At 34.2% G+C, this 21,656-nt stretch overlaps 1 protein-coding gene across 1 annotated transcript; it reads left to right on the top strand.

Moving 5' to 3' along the window:
- Positions 1-4,876: 4,876 nt before the first annotated feature.
- LOC128680535 (probable DNA double-strand break repair Rad50 ATPase) lies at positions 4,877-6,774 on the top strand. Its single transcript, XM_053763761.1, has one exon. It carries the CDS (start codon positions 4,936-4,938, stop codon positions 6,694-6,696), a length of 1,761 nt encoding a protein of 586 aa, XP_053619736.1. The 5' UTR covers positions 4,877-4,935; the 3' UTR covers positions 6,697-6,774.
- Positions 6,775-21,656: the final 14,882 nt, after the last annotated feature.

Genomic DNA, 21,656 nt, shown 5'->3' with positions numbered 1-21,656 from the left:
GAAAACATCGGGACAGGTGAAAGTAAATTATTAATAAATAACTAATTTTTTATAAACACAGTGATACTCCAATTTATATGTGTTAAGTGTTAGTAAAATGTTTGTTGGCTGTGTGGCCCAGCCGTTTGAGCGTGATGAAGAAACAGACATACTCACCCATCGCCTTTATAATATTAGCGGGATTTAAATAAATCAAAGAAAAAAAAATCCAATTAATATCCAAGCCATTCCGATTTACGTGAATAATTTTGTAGACAATTCAATCAACTGGCAGAGCAAACTTTGTGAGCGGAAGTGTTGAACACTCAACGCGATTGGTTGGTTCTATTGTTTGTTTTTCTTTTCTTCGATGTTCTATGGCCAGGCTGCATTGATATTTAGAGTGGGTTGCACCGTCAACTTTGACGTTAACTATAACGTGCGCAGAAAAAAGCAAAGTAGGTACGCCATTTTGTCTAAAAGTTAGCGGTGCGCCCGGTGAGCCGGTTAAAATTAACATCGAATTTGACGGTGCAAGTCACTCTTAATCTGGCAGATGTGAAAAGCATGGAACGAGTAGGTACTCCGTCGAAGTACTTATTAAATCCATGGTGAAAAGTACTTAAGTATATATAATTTACTTGAAATATATAACAACAAATCACACAGGTTGTGCTAGCCCTAAAGTAAGCTCGAGACTTTGTGTTAAGCAATACCAATTTTAATTATGTCTCAATAGATTACTATTTGCATATTATTTGTCTATTTAATTGAACCTTATTGCGTGTTACAAGAGGTAAAATTGATTTAGGCTAACATTATTAGGAACATTCAGATTGTTTCTACTCGTGTAGGTAACCTCTCTGGGTTACTACAGTATATATACCTTGGCTTTTCAGTGATATAACCATTTGGAACTTGTACAAGACTGCAAACAATAAAGATATGACAGAATTATTCAAAACTCTTATATTTCTCGTAAAAACAATCTAGAATCTTTACAACTGTCAGTTTAGAATGCGAAACTGAACTTTATGCAGTAGATCTTAGCGTGCAATTTAATATGTAGAAAAGAATGGGTCTCAGTGGTATTCTTCAGATATCGTGGTTGAGCTGATGCAGTTTGCTAGTATGGCTGAGGCTGTATTGACGCGGAAAATACAGGAGCGTATTGTATAATGATATTTTTCTTTTATCATCATCTCATTTAAGTTCTTGACGGCAAACCATTGCTTTCTGTCTATAGCTAATTCACTTCTTGATACGACACAATAAAGCACGTCCACTTTTTCTTTCGTTTAAATAAAGTACGCAAAGGCTACAGTAATTTTCTTCTTATTAGAAAAACGTGTCTGGCCTGGCGTTTAAAATTATTAGGATTTAGCTCGCTATCATTGTTCGCGGCGTTGTACAATAAAAAGGTCTGTGATTGTGCAGTTGGATTCAATAAAATAGGCAGAATCCGTGCTATAATCCGATTTCTCCTTATCCTGCATTCTCGGGCGAACTATTCGGAGTTTATTTAAAAAAAAAAACTACAGCCATTACATTACATAAAAATGAACCGTGTTATTTGCGTGAAGTCATTCTTGTAATTGATATGAGAGGAATTAGAAATTTCCTCGCCTCTGTAAAGCTATGAATGAATGGATATTGTCCCGCTATAAATCAGGCCTCAGCCCAAAGTTGTGGAAATGGCATTACAAGCTCTCAGCACATTTTGTCGCACGTTGTCGCGTGATGGGTGCCCGGGGAAAGACATGATGTCCCGAAGCCCCGGAAAGATTAATATAAAGCCAGTATTGTTTCTCGGAACGATATTTCTCATACAAAAGCAACTGTGAACTGTGTATCGTAAAGAAATATATCAAAGGTGAGATAGACTGTGAAGAGGAATGAGATAGTATTATAAACAATATTGATGGTAAACATTATCCATAGCTAAATCGAACTATGTGTAATTAGGTTTTATTTAGATTGTGTTGTGTATTACAAAGATAACAAGCTGAAATTAGCATTTTTAATACAAGTCGTGGGCCGGGTCGTGAGGTTCCCTCTATTATGGTTGAGCTACGCGATGGCTGTCCCATGGGTGCTGCCAGAGGGAACTGGTCATCTCGTTTCTCATATATTTTTATGTAAGTTAATTGTGTTCCATATATATATATATATATATTATAATCAGCACTCGGATCACAATCATAACCTGTTTTGATATACCTTTTGACTATGTACATTATGTACTTTTATATATTATTAGAAAGAAAAAAAAAACATTGTAAGAAACAATAATGGTAAGCCGATCTGGCATGATAGGGACCAACACTGTTCAAATGAGTAAAATAATCCGTTGATCAAACCATTGTAGAGTTCATTCATCGGGAGCCGATCCCGGGTGCACCATCAGGTCATATGGATAACAAAATAATGCAATGCCATCCAACAGAACAATTAAACAAACATTAGTTACCTATACTTTCATACAAACATACGTAAAGATATACAATACAAATATTAATTATATGCAAAAACATGAGATTAATTTTTTTCCATGTGGTGTTAAAAGAAAAACTTAATCCTACATGTCTCATGTATGCTATCATCCCACAAAACTTTACTTTTTTACTTTTATTTATTCGATTTTATAAATAAAAGTAAATTTTTAAATAAATAAAACTAAATTTTTAACTAAATCTATCATTGAAAATATCTTTCAAATTGTATTAACATTTATCAATCAGCAAGGACCTGACGTGCTTTTTAAATAAATTTAAATTCTGATCTTCGATTTGTTGTGGAATTTTGTTATAAATTTTAAGTGCCATACATACAATACTTTTACTGAGTAATGCCGTTTCAGAAGGGTGTAAACACAGTCTATAATTATCCCGATGATTTCTTAACACAACATCACAAAGGCGTGGGAATAAATGAGAATTACATTTCACGTACGTTGCCAGTTAAATAGTTTGTAAAAAGTAGGAATGAAGTTGACTTTATAGAGTAATTTTATGCTAAAATTTACAGTAATACTCAAAACAACCGTGTAAAACAACTCTGTAAAAGATTATAATACCTACCTTGTATTATCATAATAGGGGATCGTAAAGACGTATAAAATGGGTTACTCGCTCCGTAACAAGACGTTAAGGGGGAGTGATAACGTCACGTAGCGGCGTACATCATGTGGCCCGTATTATGAGAACATTAGAGCATATTTTATTATTATGTTGATGCCCAGATTTTTATTACCTGTACATAGATATTATTTTCATAGAGTTTAACTATAATAAATTTATTTCTCGTCTTCGCGTATTCGACGCGCGGCGGTGCGAAATTTTTTGAAGATTTGGCTGTAATTTTACGTCTCACCTATGGAGTGTAAGGAGTGTGCTACTTACTGCAAGGCAGAGGTTAATTCAGTTAGGTCTCGGGTTTTTATTGTTATTTGTCATTGCTTTAGTCTGCTTGTACTTTGTCTGATGAAAACCCTTACCAAGACATCCCTGAATTAAAACGCTCGTAAGACATCAGCTTCTGACAAATGAAAAGCTACAATTCTGTTTCCAAAAACAACCTTGCTATCTATATACTGTTATTATAAACAGGTAAGCGTTTGTGAGTTTGTATGTTTGAGGAGGGTAATCTTCGAAACTACCGAACCGATTTCAAAAATTCTATCACCATTAGAAAGGTACATTATCCAAGACAGGCTATAATTTATCTCAAAATTCCTACGGGAGCGAAGCCCCAGGCAACATCTAGTGATCAATAAACTAATATACTCAGGCTCCAAGAAGTTAAGAGTTATTCTAGCGTGAAATTCGACCACATAATAAGTTCGTTTCAGAATCGGCTTTAAGATTATAAAAGGTCCGCCAGGCCGTTGGTAAGCGCCTTAATCATAGACAGAGTTTGAAATAGACTTCTATTAATAACTATGACATTTCTCGCTAGGGCAAGATGGATTTGATTTTGTTCTTAATCCCCCGAGATAGGAGAGAATTATAAGTTTAACGTGTCTGTCTGTCCGTGGCATCGTAGTAGCCAACGGCTGAACCAATTTTGAGCTAGTTTATTTTATTTGTCAGAGAATTTAATCGAGAATGTTCTTTGGTATTATCGGAAAATGTGCGTTTCTATTAGTCGTTTGGACAACGTCAGCTCTTAGTTTTTTAATCGTTTTTATTCGGCCTTTTTCCGATCGTCGCCTGTGTACGTAACAGAAACAGCTTTTACGCCTGAAAGGACCAATAAAGTATTCGGTCTGTGAATCTAGCACAATGCCAATTTTCAACATCGCTCGAATCCTTGGGAGGCGCGCGCGGGCCACTTTCTAAATCTATGTTGGGAGGAATATAATAGGGCTGACGTCATTTCAATAAATTTTTCTTTCACCTAATAGTATTATATAATGAACTTTTCATCCTGGCTCTAGTATTCCTAAAAAGTTTGAACGAAGTAGGGTAAATATGTCTTTTACATTTAGTGTATATCCATGTGTATACCTGACATGGAGTAGCTACTAATTCAATGGCATATTGTCATGTACAAAAGGTAATTAGTTGGGACAACAAACAATTGATTAGGTAAAAAGTAATTTTATTTCACAAAGTAAAGGTAAGTAAGGCAGTATAGCAGAAAACTTTTAGCGTATCTAAATGTTCAGTGATCAGCTTGTCTAAGTCCAAGGATTTTCAGCCCAGCGGTTTTAAATGGTAACCGGGTATTTTCAATTTTTTTCAACAAGCCTTTTAATACAAAATATTTTAATAAATATATTAAATGATACAAAAACCTCTTTCAAATTAAATATAAATAAAAGTGAAAACTGTATTGACAGCAGGCCGATATAAAAGAAGCAAATAATGACGTATAGTGTGACGTCTGTCAGAAATTTATTTTTAATTTGGCATTCAATAAAAAAATTCTCAATTTCGTTAAATATTTTTGATAATGGAAGAAACCGATATTTCTGGTCTCGATACTGAGTTTAAAAGATACTTACAGATAATGAGACCGTATTTAGGTCTTCTGGAGGACCAGGACACGATTGATATCTGTAACGCTTGGATCCAACGTCTGTCGAAATGTAAGAAGAAGGAGAAGTATTTGCGAAATAAATACGTATTTTCCCTGTGTTTTCAGTTGGCTAAAGGTTCTTTTGAAGATCCCTTCACTAGATTCCCCACATGTGATAGTCTACCACCCATAGTTGACGAAGTGAACAGTGATTCTTCTTCGGAAGTGGAATACGTTGTGATCAATGCAGATGAAGAAAGCACAAAATTTATTTATGGGAACAATACGGTTTCAGAATCAGAATGTTACTCTCAAAGTCTAGATTTTGATCATGATCGGGACAGGGTTAGAAAACGCGAAATCCATGTACCCAATCAAACAGTGGTTTATACGTGTTCTAGTATACTGAAGAATAAACAAAATAATGAAGAGATTGAGGATGAATACAAAAATAGAACAAATAATTTGATAATGAAATTAAGGGAAATAAAACTAGAAAACGAGAGACTTCATAATGAATTAGAAGAATTAAAAGAAGAAGCAAAGACGAGACCTGAAAGTCGCGGATCTGATATGATTGTCAGAGTTGACAAAACTACCAGTGCATGTGAACAAGTAAGCGCAAGTCCCTCGGCAGTATTATCATTAAAACTTAAACTGCAAGAAGCTCAAAATTCTAGAAATGTTTTGATAGAAACTATTAAGCATTTACAAGAAAAAATAGATGATATAAATGAAGTTTATAAACAGGAGCTAGAAGAAATAAAATTATCACATGAATTTGAAATTAAGAATTGCAAATTAGAACTAAAAAATGAATTAACAGAAATTAATGAAAAAAGGCTGGAGGAACAGAAGGAGAGTTATGAAAATAAATTAAAAGAACTCCATGAGGTTATTGAAATGAATAAATGTGGCTTTGAAGCCCAAAAAAGTATTATAACAGTTGAAAAGGACAAGATAATAGATGATAAAGATAGCGAAATATCGCGATTACAGAAATTGTTGGAAGAAGAAAAAAATAATATTCATTCATTGATAAAAAGATTGTCTGACCAATCTAAAGAATCTAAAGAAACAGATAACAGCAGTGAAGTACAAAAAATAAAGATTGACCAATTAGAGAAACGCCTGTACAAAATGGAGAAATCTAAATCGAAGTGCATCAGAATGTATGAGGCTAAATTGGCCAATTTGCAGCGAGAGAAGCATTTGGCCGAGTGTTCGCTTCAGCTCCAATTAGTCAGACAGAGGGCTCAAATAATTACCGAAGTAACCGACGAGAACCAAGCCGAATTGACATCAACACTAGACAAATTGGAAGCTAAGTACAAAGAGATTGTGGCGAACGTCCAATCAACAGCTATTCAAAGAAGGGTGCAGGATCAAATTACACTAGACTCCGTTGTGCAGGCCACTATGAAGACCGAAAATATTTCAAACAGTAGAGGCACAAACCGCAGCCAATTTTCGGGTAGAACTTTGCAAAATCACAGTCGGGAAGACAATGGGTTTGATTGTGATATTTCGTCTTTATTGCGAGGTAATAAGGTTGGTAATATTATAGTTGGTAATAAATCTTTTGGCGAGGAAAGTGTGACGGGTTATTGCCTTGATGGCGAAAGAATGGGACAACTATTCGAAAGGATGTATATTCCTCAAAGAGACACGAATGATGCCCACTTGAAGAAGTAATACAAAACTATTTGGCGCCTCTTGTAATCTGTCGACTGTGACCCATTAAACGTCCTATTAAAATGTGCTTAAATTACTTGTGAAGTGTTTAATTTCAAAGCAAAAGTATTTAGTTAACGGATTTTCAAGTCCTGCGAAATTATGTAAAATTACTGTTTTCTGTTAATTAATATAAAACAATTATGTAGGTATCAGTTAAACTCTAATAATTATGAAAAAACATTTCTAAAATTAAGGCATATTGCAATAAAGCGCGCGAATTAAGTTTTTGAGCTTCTAGATTGCATTTTTCGGAAATAATTTAAGACTATTAATTACATTGGAAAGTAAGACCAATCTTTCATATCATTACATTCAGTTTTAAATTTACGATTATATACTAAGTATATGTATATAAGACGGGATTGATAATTTTTAGTCAAATTATCAATCCCGTCACTGAAAAAAAAAGCTAAAAAATTAGCCATATAACCTAGTTGAAATATATCATTGTATAATTTGTTATTCATTGCAATAACTCTTCAAAAATTGGTCATTTTTTCTTGACCCCTCACGGCACATGTGTACGCACGGCTCGATATCAGACTGCGATCCTATTGTTCCTTATTATCACCAGGCTCGAAGGGTTAATAATCTTTTTATAGTTATCATTTATCGTCGATTTTCGTTTTGAATAAGGCATATTTCATCAACTAAAATTATTATCCCATTATCTTTGGTTTTCAATAAAATCGATACAACAGGCGTAGAAAAAATTAAAATGCCAAAAAAAATAATCGCAACACCTCGCTCGGTTTGTGAAACGACTTAACAAAAAATTGCCAAATTTGGTGATAAACATTGCCATATTTTCGTGACCCGGAAATGACAAAGAGCCACATAATCCACAGGCCACGGGCAATCGAAATAATTTATTTCACACTAAGGCCCAGCATTTCCATAGGCATCACGTCGGGGTCATCAGTAGATTCAATTACAGACAAATTTCCATAGATATTTTAAGGTCTAAAGTTGCGGAATTTCCAGTTAAAATAATTAGCCATTTTTTATGATGGTCGAGTTTGTTTTTATAATAACAAGTCTTTTTGAAAATTGACTTTCCAACTAACTTTAAATCTTCGTATAACGATCCAACTGCATTGTTATAGTCTATAAATTATAATAATTTAAATGGATTTGTTATATGTGTCACACATGGTTTTTAACTTTTTTTTTTTACGTCGGCGTAAGACGAAAGAGATGAATTAATTCAGTCGAACTAACATGGTATCGAGAGCTGCACTGTCGAGCTGCGAACACTGTCCCGGATAGACAATTTCGCGGGTTCAATTCCCGCTCGATTCCAGAATTCTTTCATGTCATTATTTTCAAAAAAATATAATAATGATCCAAAATTCGTGTATAATTTCATAGATATGTTATATAAATCTTTCAAATGACCTATTGCAGATTTTTTTCTGCTGTCACTTATTAACGATGCAATTATTTAATTGAGTATTGAACTCACTGTTGTATGAGCCGCAACGTAACTAGATAAATTACAGATTTACACTGTCGAATGTCGAGGAATTGAACTGTAGATTTGGCTCATAAGCTGTTAAGCTGTTTGGCTGGTTCGAATAGAAACTGGCTCCAAAACACTAGGGTAGAATATGATTGTATATACGTATTGATACTCCATTGTACACAATACCATTTGATACATGTGTTACATTATGAACAAGTAATATATTGGATTTTGATTCGATGCACGTATAGTACCAAGTTAGGAACTTTTCTAAAATGCATCAACTGCAGCCGTTTGCTACATTGTATGTATTTCATGCTTACATACAAGTTGCAATTCTTGCTGCAGTTTAATTTAACTCCCTCGAAAATACACCTACGAATTTGTATTGTGTCTCACGAGTATAGGATTAAGCGGATTTAGAAAATCATCGATGTAATCAAGTTCTAAGATAAATGAGATGAAAAAATTCTGGAATCGAGCGGGAATTGAACCCGCGCCCCTGTCTATCCGGGACAGTGCTTTTGACCACTGAGCTATCGAGACCATGCCAGTTCCGCTGAATTAATTAATACGTCGGCGTGACACGTAAAGATATGTTTTAAACCAGTTCTCCAAGGTTCAATTCCCGCTCGATTTCAGGATGTTTTCATGTCATTATTATTTTCAAAACTAAGTTAAAAACCATGTGTGACATGTGTAACAGATCCGTTTAAAAAAAGCTGTAAGATTCTCCAATTCCTTTTGGCCTAAAAATACAAGTCTTGGCATAAGAATCGACTTGAAAAGTTGAACAAATCTTATGGTAAAGCCCAGACTCCAGCGTGGATAACTATTTAAGCTAAGTCATGTTTGTATCTGCGTCATTATGGCATTAATATCCAAGCATTAATATGTACAATTACAGCTAGATCAATCATTGTCTGGTCAGTAATACATGGTCATGGAAACTGCGACGTGGGAAATTTCAATAACTATTATGACTACGAATGTTGATTATTAAATTGTTTCTAAATTATCTTAAACCTTAATCCAAATAATGACATTTGAACAACAGTAGAATCGCAGACCGATCGGGCCGAGCGGGAACTAAAGGGTCAAAATGACCCTTTGAATGGAGAACTGGTTTAAAACAGTTTATTCAAACAAAACGCTCTTTGAACATAGCACTTTCAAATGCGTATAAAGTATTTGTAGTAGCTTAAATAACACAGATTTCTGTGCCAAGAATGGAAAGTGTAGTTTTAAAAGTTTTAACAATTTATAACAAATCGTAGTGTCTTGTCTCCAAACATGAAGTTAAAAGATGTTTTATAAGCTTTTATTTTTGTCTAATACGAGTGATCTAATCGCTAGTAGAGACTTGTACCATGACAATGTACTATAATGAAAAGCATGACTAGATGTTGCACCCAGGATCGGCTCCCAATACTGCTTATTTTCTGAACGAGATATTGCCCATCCTTCCACCTCAATCATATTCGTGGAGACGGTATGATGGTACATATTATTTAAGTAACAATTTAGGATACTTAACTAAGGATTACTTAAAGCTAAAAGGCACAATAATTCGCAGCCTTTTCTTCAAAGGCGTCAATTGATAAATATTTTCTGATAATGTCTTTATTGGTATTAAATATTGCTTGAGCATACAAGACAGTTTAAATAATTACTATCATTAATTTCACAGTCTTGTTTTAAATGTTTCTTTATAAAATAATTTTTTTAATGAAAAATATAGGTATTGTAAAAACATGAATAAAAATTGACATGTCAAAATTGGTATGTCAGGCACAATTCCGCTGTTTCTTACACTCTGTGCCCAGCAACTTGAAGCAGTAAGTCATGAACCTGCATGTACACAGCCCATAAAATGTTTAGTACTCGCCTTTATGCTCACTCAACCACAACGGCTCTGAATTTGCAGCGAAAACTGTATCTAGCGGGTTAACTGGGATAGTTTAGATGAATTTCTATTGGTTAGTGGATCTGTGATATTGGCGTTTCTTAGCAAATGTTAGTAGTTTGTAACTTTAAATCTAGCTGGGCCCAAGGCTCTCGGGAGTTTTGGATTTAAACGTACCCTATATGCTATAGTTATAGGTACGGGTAAAAACCCGTGTACCAAATTTCATCAAAATCGGTGCAGTACATTTTGCGTGATTAGGTAGAGTGGAGACCAACCTATTCAACTTCGTATTTGCTACTAATCTATTCTATTCTTAATATTATAAAAGCGAAAGTTTGCAAGGATGTATGTGCGTTGAGACTTCTCAAACCATGTTGGAGCTGTGATCCGTACAAATGCTATGAATGTGAAAGTGTGTTTATGTTTGTCCGTCTTTCACGTCAGAAAGGAGCAACGGATTGATATGATTTTTAGTGTGGAGATGATAGTTTTGCCGCGGGCGGAGTCGCGGGCAACAACTAGTTTGTACATATATATTTATTTATTTTAATGTTACAAACGACGCCATATTAGTTCGGCACGTGTTAATCGCGTACGTAAATATCCGCCTATAACCGGTTATACCCAGATTTGTCAAGCTGATCCCTCCCAGTGGGTCGAAATCGATGTTTGTTTGGAACACGACCCGTTACAACAACTGAACATGGCCGATTGGTTAGAACCTTTCGGGAATCAGAATCTAACTAAAGTCTGTATTAATCAAAGAAGGCTATCAAACACTCCTATTAAGAATATCAAAATTTCCTTGAAATTTACATGGTATACAACGATACTATATTTAACACATATGCTAAAGCCCGATGTGTTATTTATATAAATGTATTCTATCCCATAATATATAAAAATATCTTCGTATCTTCGGCTAGACCTAACCTAGATTAATATTATACTGCCTGGATCAAGGTGCAGTCGGTCGCAGATGGTTAAATAGCCGAATAATAAAGACTAAACTTGGGTATATAGATAACCGAGACCGGTTGTATCTAGTTCTAGGCGGCTAAACCTAGTTGTAACCGCACTTCGGAGCTTAACTGTAATATATAATAATAATAATAAATAGATAAAAAGTTAATGCAGATCGCGAGTTTCAAGTTTGATATGAAAATATTTATTTTTAGCTCCGTAGTTTCCTTTCGAGAATCCCACAACAATAACACAATTAGTCATCTTCCTTGTGACAAATTAAAAATGGCCGCTAAAAATGAGAAATGTATTTTTACTCAAAGCAAAGCTTCAGAAGTTGAGGACGGAGCTATTTGTCTACAAGTGAATGAAGATACGAAACGAAACGCGGAATATGAGACTCAAGTGGTAATTTAGTTTTCTCAAGTTTAACTTGTCTGTGCATCTGTATGTCTATCCATGGCATCGTAGTAACCAAACGGTTGAACCGATTTTGATCTAGTTTATTTGAAAGAGGTTCTTAGCTGGAGAAAGGAAAAGTGGGCGTCGTGTCGTATCAAGTAGTGATGAGAGAACAATGGAAGGAACAACAAGACAAGACAAAACAAGCGACAAGAGCCTCGCTCTTAAATTACTTGATGTTCTTAGCTTTATTGAAAAATGTGCGTTCAGCCGTTTGGAAACACCTCTCATCTCCGCGTGTTGCATTCGGAGTTGTGACGTTTGGGGCGTCACCCTGGGTAAGCGTAGAAAAATGTCATTAAATTTCAAAATAGCCTTTCAAAAGATTTTGTCTGTTTGTTGGCATTTTAAAACTAAATGAGTATAGGTACTAATTAAGTAAATGACTTTTATAATTAATGTTAGCAGCAAAATATCATTTTTAGGACTCGATAAATTCAGGTATCTATCTAGTTAACGCAATTTTCTCTCAAAAATGATATACCTCTGTAAATTTTGATGAGTATATATTTTTTGCCTTAGCAAAAACACGACTAAAATTATTATTTAATTATAACACTGAAAATAATTAGATAAATCTTCTTTTTCTGTTCTATAAAATGAAATAACTGTACAAACTCACTAAGTACCTACATTATTACTGGCGAAGTCCAGGGTCAGTGTAAAAAACAAATATTATTTTTTTAAAATTCTGTTGTGATTTTACAACAGGCAGACAGTCCAATCAATCTTTCTTGGATATTCCATTGTTGTCTATCATCTGCCAACTGACATAAATACATATAGATTCGTAATAAAAAAAAAACTGCCTATATTTATCAAAAGAGCCAATATGACCAAAACAAATCTCATTTTACAACTTTTAATTACATCTTATAAGGGCGTACAAAATAAATTTATTCACTAAGTAGGTATATCAAATGAACACGTAAACATGTTTAAAATTAGGCAAATGAGTAACTAGGGTTGTAAACCGTACTTATATGTAATGATTTTAACTATTTGCAGGTACTAAAAATATATTTCAGTATAAGAACTATTTTGGTGTCCAGCCCAATCGCGTTCTTTAACTTCAGATGGATCGCAAATGAACCTCATGCCGGTATTTTTCGGCATTTTTATGGTTACAAGTTTCTTCGATTTGCAGTTCAGTGTCGTTCCAAGAATCTGAACTGTTTTCGTGATATTGACATGGCTAAATGAACCAACTACGATTGAGCGAAAATTAAAACAATTGCGGAGCAGATAGTACAAATATATTTAAAGAAATATAGCATTTTTTTTTGTCTCAACATCGACATCCTTAATAATATTGGGAATGTACCCATTGGACCTCTAAAATTAGACCTCAACCAAAAATAGGGCTTACAAAAGTGAAAATGTGTTTATTTGTTTCTTTATTCTTCTTTAACGTTAGAATGGAGCAATGAATCACAGTTGTGTGGAGATAATTGGCAGGGTGAAAACTGTGGACACTGACGTAGTGACACTTCGAGAGAATAATAGATCATTCAGCAAGCTTTTATAGTTAAACATACCTACTGTAAAACTTAATATAAATCAAACACACATAAAACCATATAATGTGAGAAGAATCTAAAAAATATGCTTAGTATCTTTGGGGCCCAGAATTTTATTTTAATATCGCACTCCCAGAACAACAGTGCACTAAGTCAAAATATCTCATTTTTCAGAATCAACGAAAAACTGTTATCTCATGTTGTATTGAGGTAATTGACGGGGTTTTAAATGTTTAATGGAGAGACTGCAATACTAATTAGCATAGTTTATGTTCAATCAGCTAAAAACAGTAAAGAAAGCAAATAATATTAATATTCGACTTAATTCACTGTTTTAGAACAATTGAACTATTTATTTTTAAATTATTTCGACTTACGCGCTTTTTATTGATTAAAGCTGAAATAGTGCACTATTATACTTTTGATATTTCTCTGCAACAGAATTTACAATAATGACATATTTATTTATTTTTTTGAGATAGCCCCATTTAAAATCAAATAAAACAGCAAAATATACAAAAATCAGTGTAATGAAATAACTATAACAAAAATATATTTTTAAAAATTGGTAACACAAATTGGCAACTCTGCTTAAACTTTTTCGAAGTCTTTAAGATTAGGTACTGATATTTTGATAAAAAAAATATTAAAAAGGAAGCATACCTCTGCTTAAACTTAGCATATTTAACATAGGTAATAACAGTAGGACTTAACCAGTCTTTCAATCTCTACGAATAATAGTTCAATCTACTAATATTTTTATAATAGTAGCACATAACAAGAAGCTTCAAGTCTACTTATTTACTTATCTTAACCAGTCTTCTGGATTAAAAAGTATTTTTTATAACTTATCGTTAAAAATCACAGCTTTTAAAATACCATTACTAAGGATAAAAAAAATAATCGAAAAGTAGTTAATAAAAATAACAATACCAAAAATATGGGAAATTTCGTTTCCAAGTAGAAATAATAGGAACTCAGCTGGTGCTGTACTATTCTAAGCCTAAGGCAGTCTTATAATAGGAATCAACATAATTAGTAGGTATTATATTTTTTTCGATCAAATCCATAATATCTTTTTTTTTGTTTACGGACAGAGGTAGTTTTGTTGTACAGGCTTTCAGCAACACCGGAGCAAAGCTCTGGTCTCTGTACCGCCTTGTACAATTTCGAACATAGACTTTTTTAAAGTCAGACTCCGCGAACGTTGTTTTGTAGAAGAAAGCTAATGGATGTTGCTTCTCTACGCGAAACTGTCTAATTTGTTGCAGGGTTTCGTTTTCTCTTTTTACATAATTTGGGTTCGCTCACTACCAGAATAGTGTCAGTTGTAGAAGATGTGGAGGGCGCGAAAGTTGGAGAAAAATTTGGATTCCCTTGAGTATTTGCTGTTAAAGGACCCGGTCTATTGGATTCGTCATCAGATGAGCTACTTGAACTGCTGGAGCTGGAGCTTGATGAAGATGAGCTGGAGCCTGACGACGAGCTCGATATTCTTCAGATATTCTTTAAGGGATTACAGGACGACGAGATATATGTTTTTTTGATATAATAAAAGTAGGATCAGCGTCTGAGTCATCAATAAAATCATCACCGTTATGATCCGATGACGCAGGTACGAGTACCTCCTCACCCGATGTTTTATAAGCTAATGGAACAGATTCGGGTAACTCCGTTCCCGATGCAGCATAGACTAATGGAGTAGATATGGGTATCTCACTTCCTGGTGCTACATAGGCGGATGGAGCAGATATGTGTACCTCCCATCCTGACGCTTCATAAACCGATGAAACAGATACAAGTACCTCACTCTCTAAAGCTTCATAGGTTGATGAAATAGATACGGACACCCCCCTTTCTGAAACTTCCATGGCTGATTCTACTCCACTAGTTTCCATGGCCTTTTCCAACAACATAAGCCTCCGACCTCTCATCATCTGTTACAAAAACAATAATTAATTAAAAATCCAACAACAGTGCATTATCTCAAAAATAAATTAATTTTATTATTTTAACCAAAAAATAACACAAATCTTAACTAATATTCTAAATATTTGTAATGTAAATAAAAATTTAAATAATTGTAATATTAATATTTGTTTTTTTTTATGTAAATGGGACGCAATTAATATCTACCATTAATAGTGTATCATTTCTCTGATTTTCACTTTTTAAGAATAACACTGAACTATTTTGAAATAATTCAAATAAAATTAATTTACCTTCGTCAACAATAAAGTACTATTTTGATATAATCCAAAATTGTTGCACAAGCTTAATCACAAATATCGCATCAAAACGAAATAATCCGAAATCATTTTCTTACTCCATTCACCAACACTGTATTAATACTAAATAATTTGCTGTTGCGCAAACGTTGTACACTCCGTTCTTTTCGACTAACTAGTTACAACTAGAAATAGTTCAATGTACGCGGGATGACTCCGGCGAAGTGTCGTCACCAACAGAGAGTTAGCGCGCCATCTGTTGGGTATTTTTGCAAATAGAAATAAGTCTGTCTTCGTGGTATACGCGTAAAAATTTTGCCTATTCGAATATATAATAAAGTCAATTTTGGAATTTTTCGACATAATGCAGTGTTGTTCTGGGAGTGCGATATAATAACAATATTTTCGTTCGAGTCAGAGCGAGAGCGTAAGAAAATTAGAGCGAGACAACTACAAATACAATCGTTTAGAAACTACGAATTACATTCTTAATTGATACATCATAAATTGTATAAATTAAAGATGAAAAATAATATTATTGCTACTTTTTTTTCAAACATTTTGAAATATACTGTTTTGTCAAAATTGTTAAGAATTAAAAAGGAAGTGTTGACAGCCCTACGAACAACTCAAGTGTTTGTTTTGTGAGTAGTGAAAAAGGTACTTTTAAGGGTCACCCGAGAAGCGTAATATTAAATTTCATTTGAAATTTAGCCCCCAGTCCGGCCCTAGCAGAACGCTTGCTCGGTAATTACATGAAATGAAATTTTCAAAAGCCTTTCGGTGTAGAACTGTGTTTGTTTCTTTACTTCTTTCAAGCTTCGACCTGGGATCCCGTTCGGGATATTTTGGAAACAAAAATTGAAGTAGTGACAATGTTTCATTCAAGGCTTTGTCTCGTACAGTTATATAAAATTTTATCAAAATGGAAAAATAGTTTTATCAGAAAACATGTACAATTTCTTGGCAAGTACATTGGTCTGCGACTTCGTTCGCGTGGACTGTACGACTCCAGTGAATTATTATACTTTTATGACAATGTTTTATTATACGTTTTGATATTTATACCTACTAATACTTCTATTTACGCTTTGTCTACACTATAAATCTCAATAACAATTTTGCATACATGTAGTTTGAAATACGGAAAAGGATATAGGGTACAATTCAACTAAGAAAAATAACTGCTCCCGTAGGAAAATCACGCGGTCAAAGCCGCAGGTAAATGCTAGTTTTTTATGCTTTTATTTCAGAACTTGAATCTCGCATTTTGTATTAAATGCTGAAGGCAAATAATATCAATTGTAGTGTGAAATTCCAAAATACAATTTCCAATGGAAACAAAATCGCCCGTTAACTTTTAAATCGCTTTTTCAGAATTTAATTTCCTGGAAGTATGAAATGAAATCTCCGACGTTGTCCTGTTGAAGTTAAAATTTTAAGCTTAAATTGAATCTGTATGTAGCCGTCGCTACAAATAATTCATCGACCTAGACTTGTTTGGGGAATGTATGGGAGTGTTTTTAAAAAGTTATAAAAATTAATGAGAATTAAACTTATTTATTTAAATTAATTACAAAAATTAGATTGTAATAATTACACGGGACGTCTGTCGGAGGTTTACGACCAGAACAGTCTGAATAATGCAGCAATGCATTCGGGCTCTATGCAAGTCCCTAAAAGTGCTGACATGAACTTATTTAGTTATACGTACTTAGTATTTAGGGATTTACATAAGCAACCCTAATAGAGGGTGATTGCATGACTACCTTCATCTACTACCTTTTAATTTACTCATATTTTATTGTTATATAGTATGAAACAAAGTCGCATTCCGCATCTGTCTGTTTATATGCTGAGGATGTCGTACGAGGCGTCAGGGACGCAGCCTAGGCAGCTTACAGGCAACATTTAGCATTCCCATGGTGGGTTGACACCAGGCAAGTGAAAAACAGGTTCGGATAAAATCACAGCCTAAGGTTACACATTTTAAGGTTATTTTTACACAGGTTATTTTTACAGGTTATTTTTACACTTTTGGCCCCGGGATTCGCGACGTCACAGCCCCGATAACATAAGAAGATGAGAGACTGTTTCAAAATATTAAATACCTATCAACAAATTAATAGTTGAACTCGTTTATCAAAGTACATGAATGAAGCGCTTCGTGACTGCCTTCCGCGCCACTCATTAATCTCTGGCAGAGACAAACAGACAAAACCGGAGTCAACAGCATGATGAATAGTTGGGAAATTATAATTGATGATACAGCTTGTGTTGCACTAGCTGTGAGCCGCGGTTTTATCCACAAGGGAATTTGGGAGTATTATACTTATAGAAGAATGTGGGTTTGATATAGATTTTTTTGAATTGAATAGATTTTTGAAATCAATGTGATTACCTATTGAAAAACTTTTCAGTTTTTTTTTTTCAGTAAAAAAACTGAAACAAAGTTTGGGTTGTTTCAAAGTTTCTTCGGAAGTACTTCTTTTTAGACTCTTTAGAAGAATACTAAAAAAAAAAATTGTAATACTTCAAAACAGTGGATCTTAATGAAAAGGATTTTTTTTGGACAATTTCAGAGTTTTAAATTCAATATTACCACGAAAATTTAAAAAAAACTAGTTGCCTCCCACATATATTACCTTCAAAAATTACGAGTATATCTATTCCAAATTTCATCAAAATCTTCCCGCTGTAAAATCGCGAAAGCGTGACAGACCGACAGAGAGATAGATTTTTGCATTATTTATTACTAAACGCTATAAAGTTATCATTTATAGTATGATAACTTTATAGTGTTTAGTAATTATTTTTCTTTTTTGGGTATCTATAAAAATAATACACTAAACCATTAAACCCGCTACTGATAGGGAGGCCTAAATCCACAAAAAATTAATTACCTGTCGTGTCCCCAAATCTCGTTTCCCATAATTGTATTTGTGTACCAAATGTAATCGTAAAGTAAGTAAGGCCTCAAGAAATTGTTGAAAACTCATTTCATACTGCGTCAAAGTAGCTTTATTGCTCAAAAAGATCACATGACAAATAATATGAAAAATAAATAATTTCTGTCAACAATCTCACCCGTGATTCTCGGAAAATACGTTATTAAAAAACAATGTTCACATTGGTAGAGTGGTCGGCTCGCACATTGCAAAGCATACCGTATTATATAATGTCCATTGACGCAGTTGTTTGCGTCGTCACGTAGAAAATTGCGTCGTGTTGAAGTGTTGACATGCTAACCACAATTTTGTTCCTACAAAATTGTCGGGAAGGAAACGTCAGTAGCTAATTTCTAGGACACCTAGGTAAATGGCACTTAGCCTATTACACAACCTTTAGTGGACTAGGCTAGGTGCTATTTACCTGTAGGTGTACTTCGAGGACTATCAAATATTTTAATTTTTTTTTCCACGAAGAACACTTATGATTGCAACCTTTTCCTGTAGTTAATATATTTTAATTTTGCCATTGGCTAGACAGGCAGAAAACATGATACGAGTTAACACTCTTTTACCGCAGTCCTGCTTTCAGTGGTAATTGTAAAAATAAACCTAAAACCTAAAACTTATGACCTTCGGCACAACAAAATCACAATTTTAGAAAATTTAGTTTAACCATTTATTGTAGCTCCTTCATAGTCAGGATTATGTAGTCCCGTTATTATTAACAATAAACAAGAAACAACAGATTCACTCGCCCATAATTTTTAGTTGGACGAATTGGCCGCTCGCCTAGATCACTCGAACAATCTGAACTATCTATAGTAACTGTAATTTAATATTCATTATTTGCTTTTCACAGATTACATGGCAACGAGAAGGTTGCCGAAAAGGGCTAATCTTTGATCTCTGGGTTGTTTGACTGTAAGTCTGTCTGTATTTATAGACGTATTTAAAAATGCTGACTAATCTCGATGATTACCTAATTTATTTCCAACAAGGCTTCATTATTTACAGCAAGTAGTTAGTAGCTTTGATAAATATCATTTAATTTAGAATATGACGTGAAAGTGACTGTGAAGGCCTAATTTCTGAATAAATGATTCGATTTTGATTTATATTTGATAACTATTCACGTGAAATGTCCACATTGTTATAAATAGAAACAATATCGTTCGTTCGTCCGTTTGTTCATTACAAAACGCGCTCTGAATTAACTGCAGCGGCAACTATCCAGTCTAAGTGCAATGACACGCACCGACGCTATATATCAACTACATACCTGTTCTGGAATACGCGGTTACTACTAAATATCACGTTACGCCCACTCGTATACCTATTTTGTTTTAGATTTAGGACCTGATTAAGTAACTGATGGTCTTTAAGTAACAAATCGAACAGATCACGTTAATTTCACAAGTTATGGATACGGCTAACTGGCCAATCATATCGGGCAGATTTATCTAGCCGATTAGTTTATCTGTCAGATAACAATGTAATAATTTTATGGAAAAGTGGTGGACCCGTATTTTTAAATTGACTACATACGCGAAACTATTCAAGTATACATAGGTACATAATTATACATAGGTACATATTCGATGAAATTTCTACTTTTTCTGAACCTTTAAACTATAATGTTTAAAGTATAGTGAAAGTACGTATTGTAGATGAATAAAAAGTCCATTATTCCCCTCGGGAAAAATATAAATTATAACCCTGCGGAAACAGTTTAAAGATATTTTTATCTTTACTATCCCACTAATGGATATTCAGAACCACAATTTAGCTGCTGGATAGCCAAACCTATCTGACAGTCAAAGGGGTATAACAGGACGATAACCAAAGCGATGTAATCTACATTCGCTGCAACTAAAACGATATAATTGCATCTACTGACACGCACCGACGCGATATATCAACGCTCCGCTCGGCATACCTGTTCCGGACGAGGTTATTTACATATCACGATACGATCTTAACTAGTATTATAAATGCCAAAAAGCAAGTTTGTTACCACTTCACGCTTTATTTACCATGGCTTTACCTGGAGACTACAAAATGGAGTTCTAAATAAATAAATAAATAAATATATTAGGACAAATCACACAGATTGAGCTAGCCCCAAAGTAAGTTCGAGACATGGGATACCAACTCAACGATACTATATTTTATAACAAATACATATATAGATAAACATCCAAGACCCGGATTAATCAGAAAAAGATCATTTTCCATCATGACACGACCGGGGATCGAACCCAGGACCTCTCGGTTCAGTGGCTAGAACTTTACCACTGGGCCACCGAGGTCGTCAAGTTCTTCAAGGATCAATTAAGTTCTATTAAGGTTAAGGCACGTTTGCTTGCTCTGTAGTATATATAAAAAAACAATTGTTGAAATTTTGCGTACATATAGTTTGGAATACGGAAAAGGACATAGAGTGCCTTTTGTCCCGGAAAAGTAATTACTCTTGCCATGATAAATTCACTAATAGAGCGCGGTACGTGTGGCAACACATATAGGACATCCCGTATTAATAAAGTCGTGATTGTGACTAGAGAAGCTTATGTAATAATCATCAAATGGATGCACGTAAAAAGGAATTCTGTGCTACTATTGTTTTTTTTATTGCACATTCATCCTTTTGCAGCGACATATTGAAAAGTGAGTCGTTTAAAAATTCTATTAAACAACTTATTGCAATGTGCGCATTAAGTCCATATCTCACAATATAATTGGTCCATTTCTTTTGTCTTTTTAAAAGTGAGGCCACTTTTTATCGCATAAACTATTTAGTTTTCTGGCATAACAATTTTGGCATACAATATTTTGGCATAATAATTTTTGGTATACATAACTGATTTTTGGTATGTAGGTAAATGCGACATAATTAACTGTTAGGTTGGGTTAGATTAGGTTAGTTATGGTTCAAATTGTTATGTGTAAACCATTATGCGTAAAAACGTTATGCTTAAAAATTATAATGCCATAGTACAGTATGCTGCGTTACATTATGATTTAAATTTTTATGCTTATAGATAGAGACAGAGGAAGCGGTGGTGGTGTAATGGTTAAGACGACCGTCTGTGGATCGAAAGGTCCTAGGTTCGAATCCTACTTGTGCCACATGAGTTTGTATACCAGTCTGACTCATTTATAGTAGTTTTCATCGACCACCACTTGCTTCCGGTGAAGGAGAACATCGTGAGGAAATTAACTTGTGTATGAAATGGAGAAGGCAATGGCAAACCACTTTATTACTAATGCCAAGAAAATTTGTTGTGTGTGTTTCATAACACGTAATAACCACGACCCTCAGCCATGAGGGGTACGACTATTTAGATGATAGGGACCCTTTTAAAGTATACCAATGAAGTCATCCGACAAATCGGACAGTGTAAAGAGCGCCTCGTCCTCGTC

Source organism: Plodia interpunctella, chromosome 2 (genome assembly GCF_027563975.2).
Source record: "Plodia interpunctella isolate USDA-ARS_2022_Savannah chromosome 2, ilPloInte3.2, whole genome shotgun sequence".
Lineage (NCBI taxonomy): Eukaryota > Metazoa > Arthropoda > Insecta > Lepidoptera > Pyralidae > Plodia > Plodia interpunctella.
The sequence above is the reverse complement of the archived record's forward strand: the minus strand, read 5'-3'. Positions and strand labels throughout refer to the sequence as shown.

Excerpts from the sequence above, each read along its gene's own strand:
- LOC128680535 (XM_053763761.1), top strand. The coding sequence starts at position 4,936 with ATGGAAGAAACCGATATTTCTGGTCTCGATACTGAGTTTAAAAGATAC.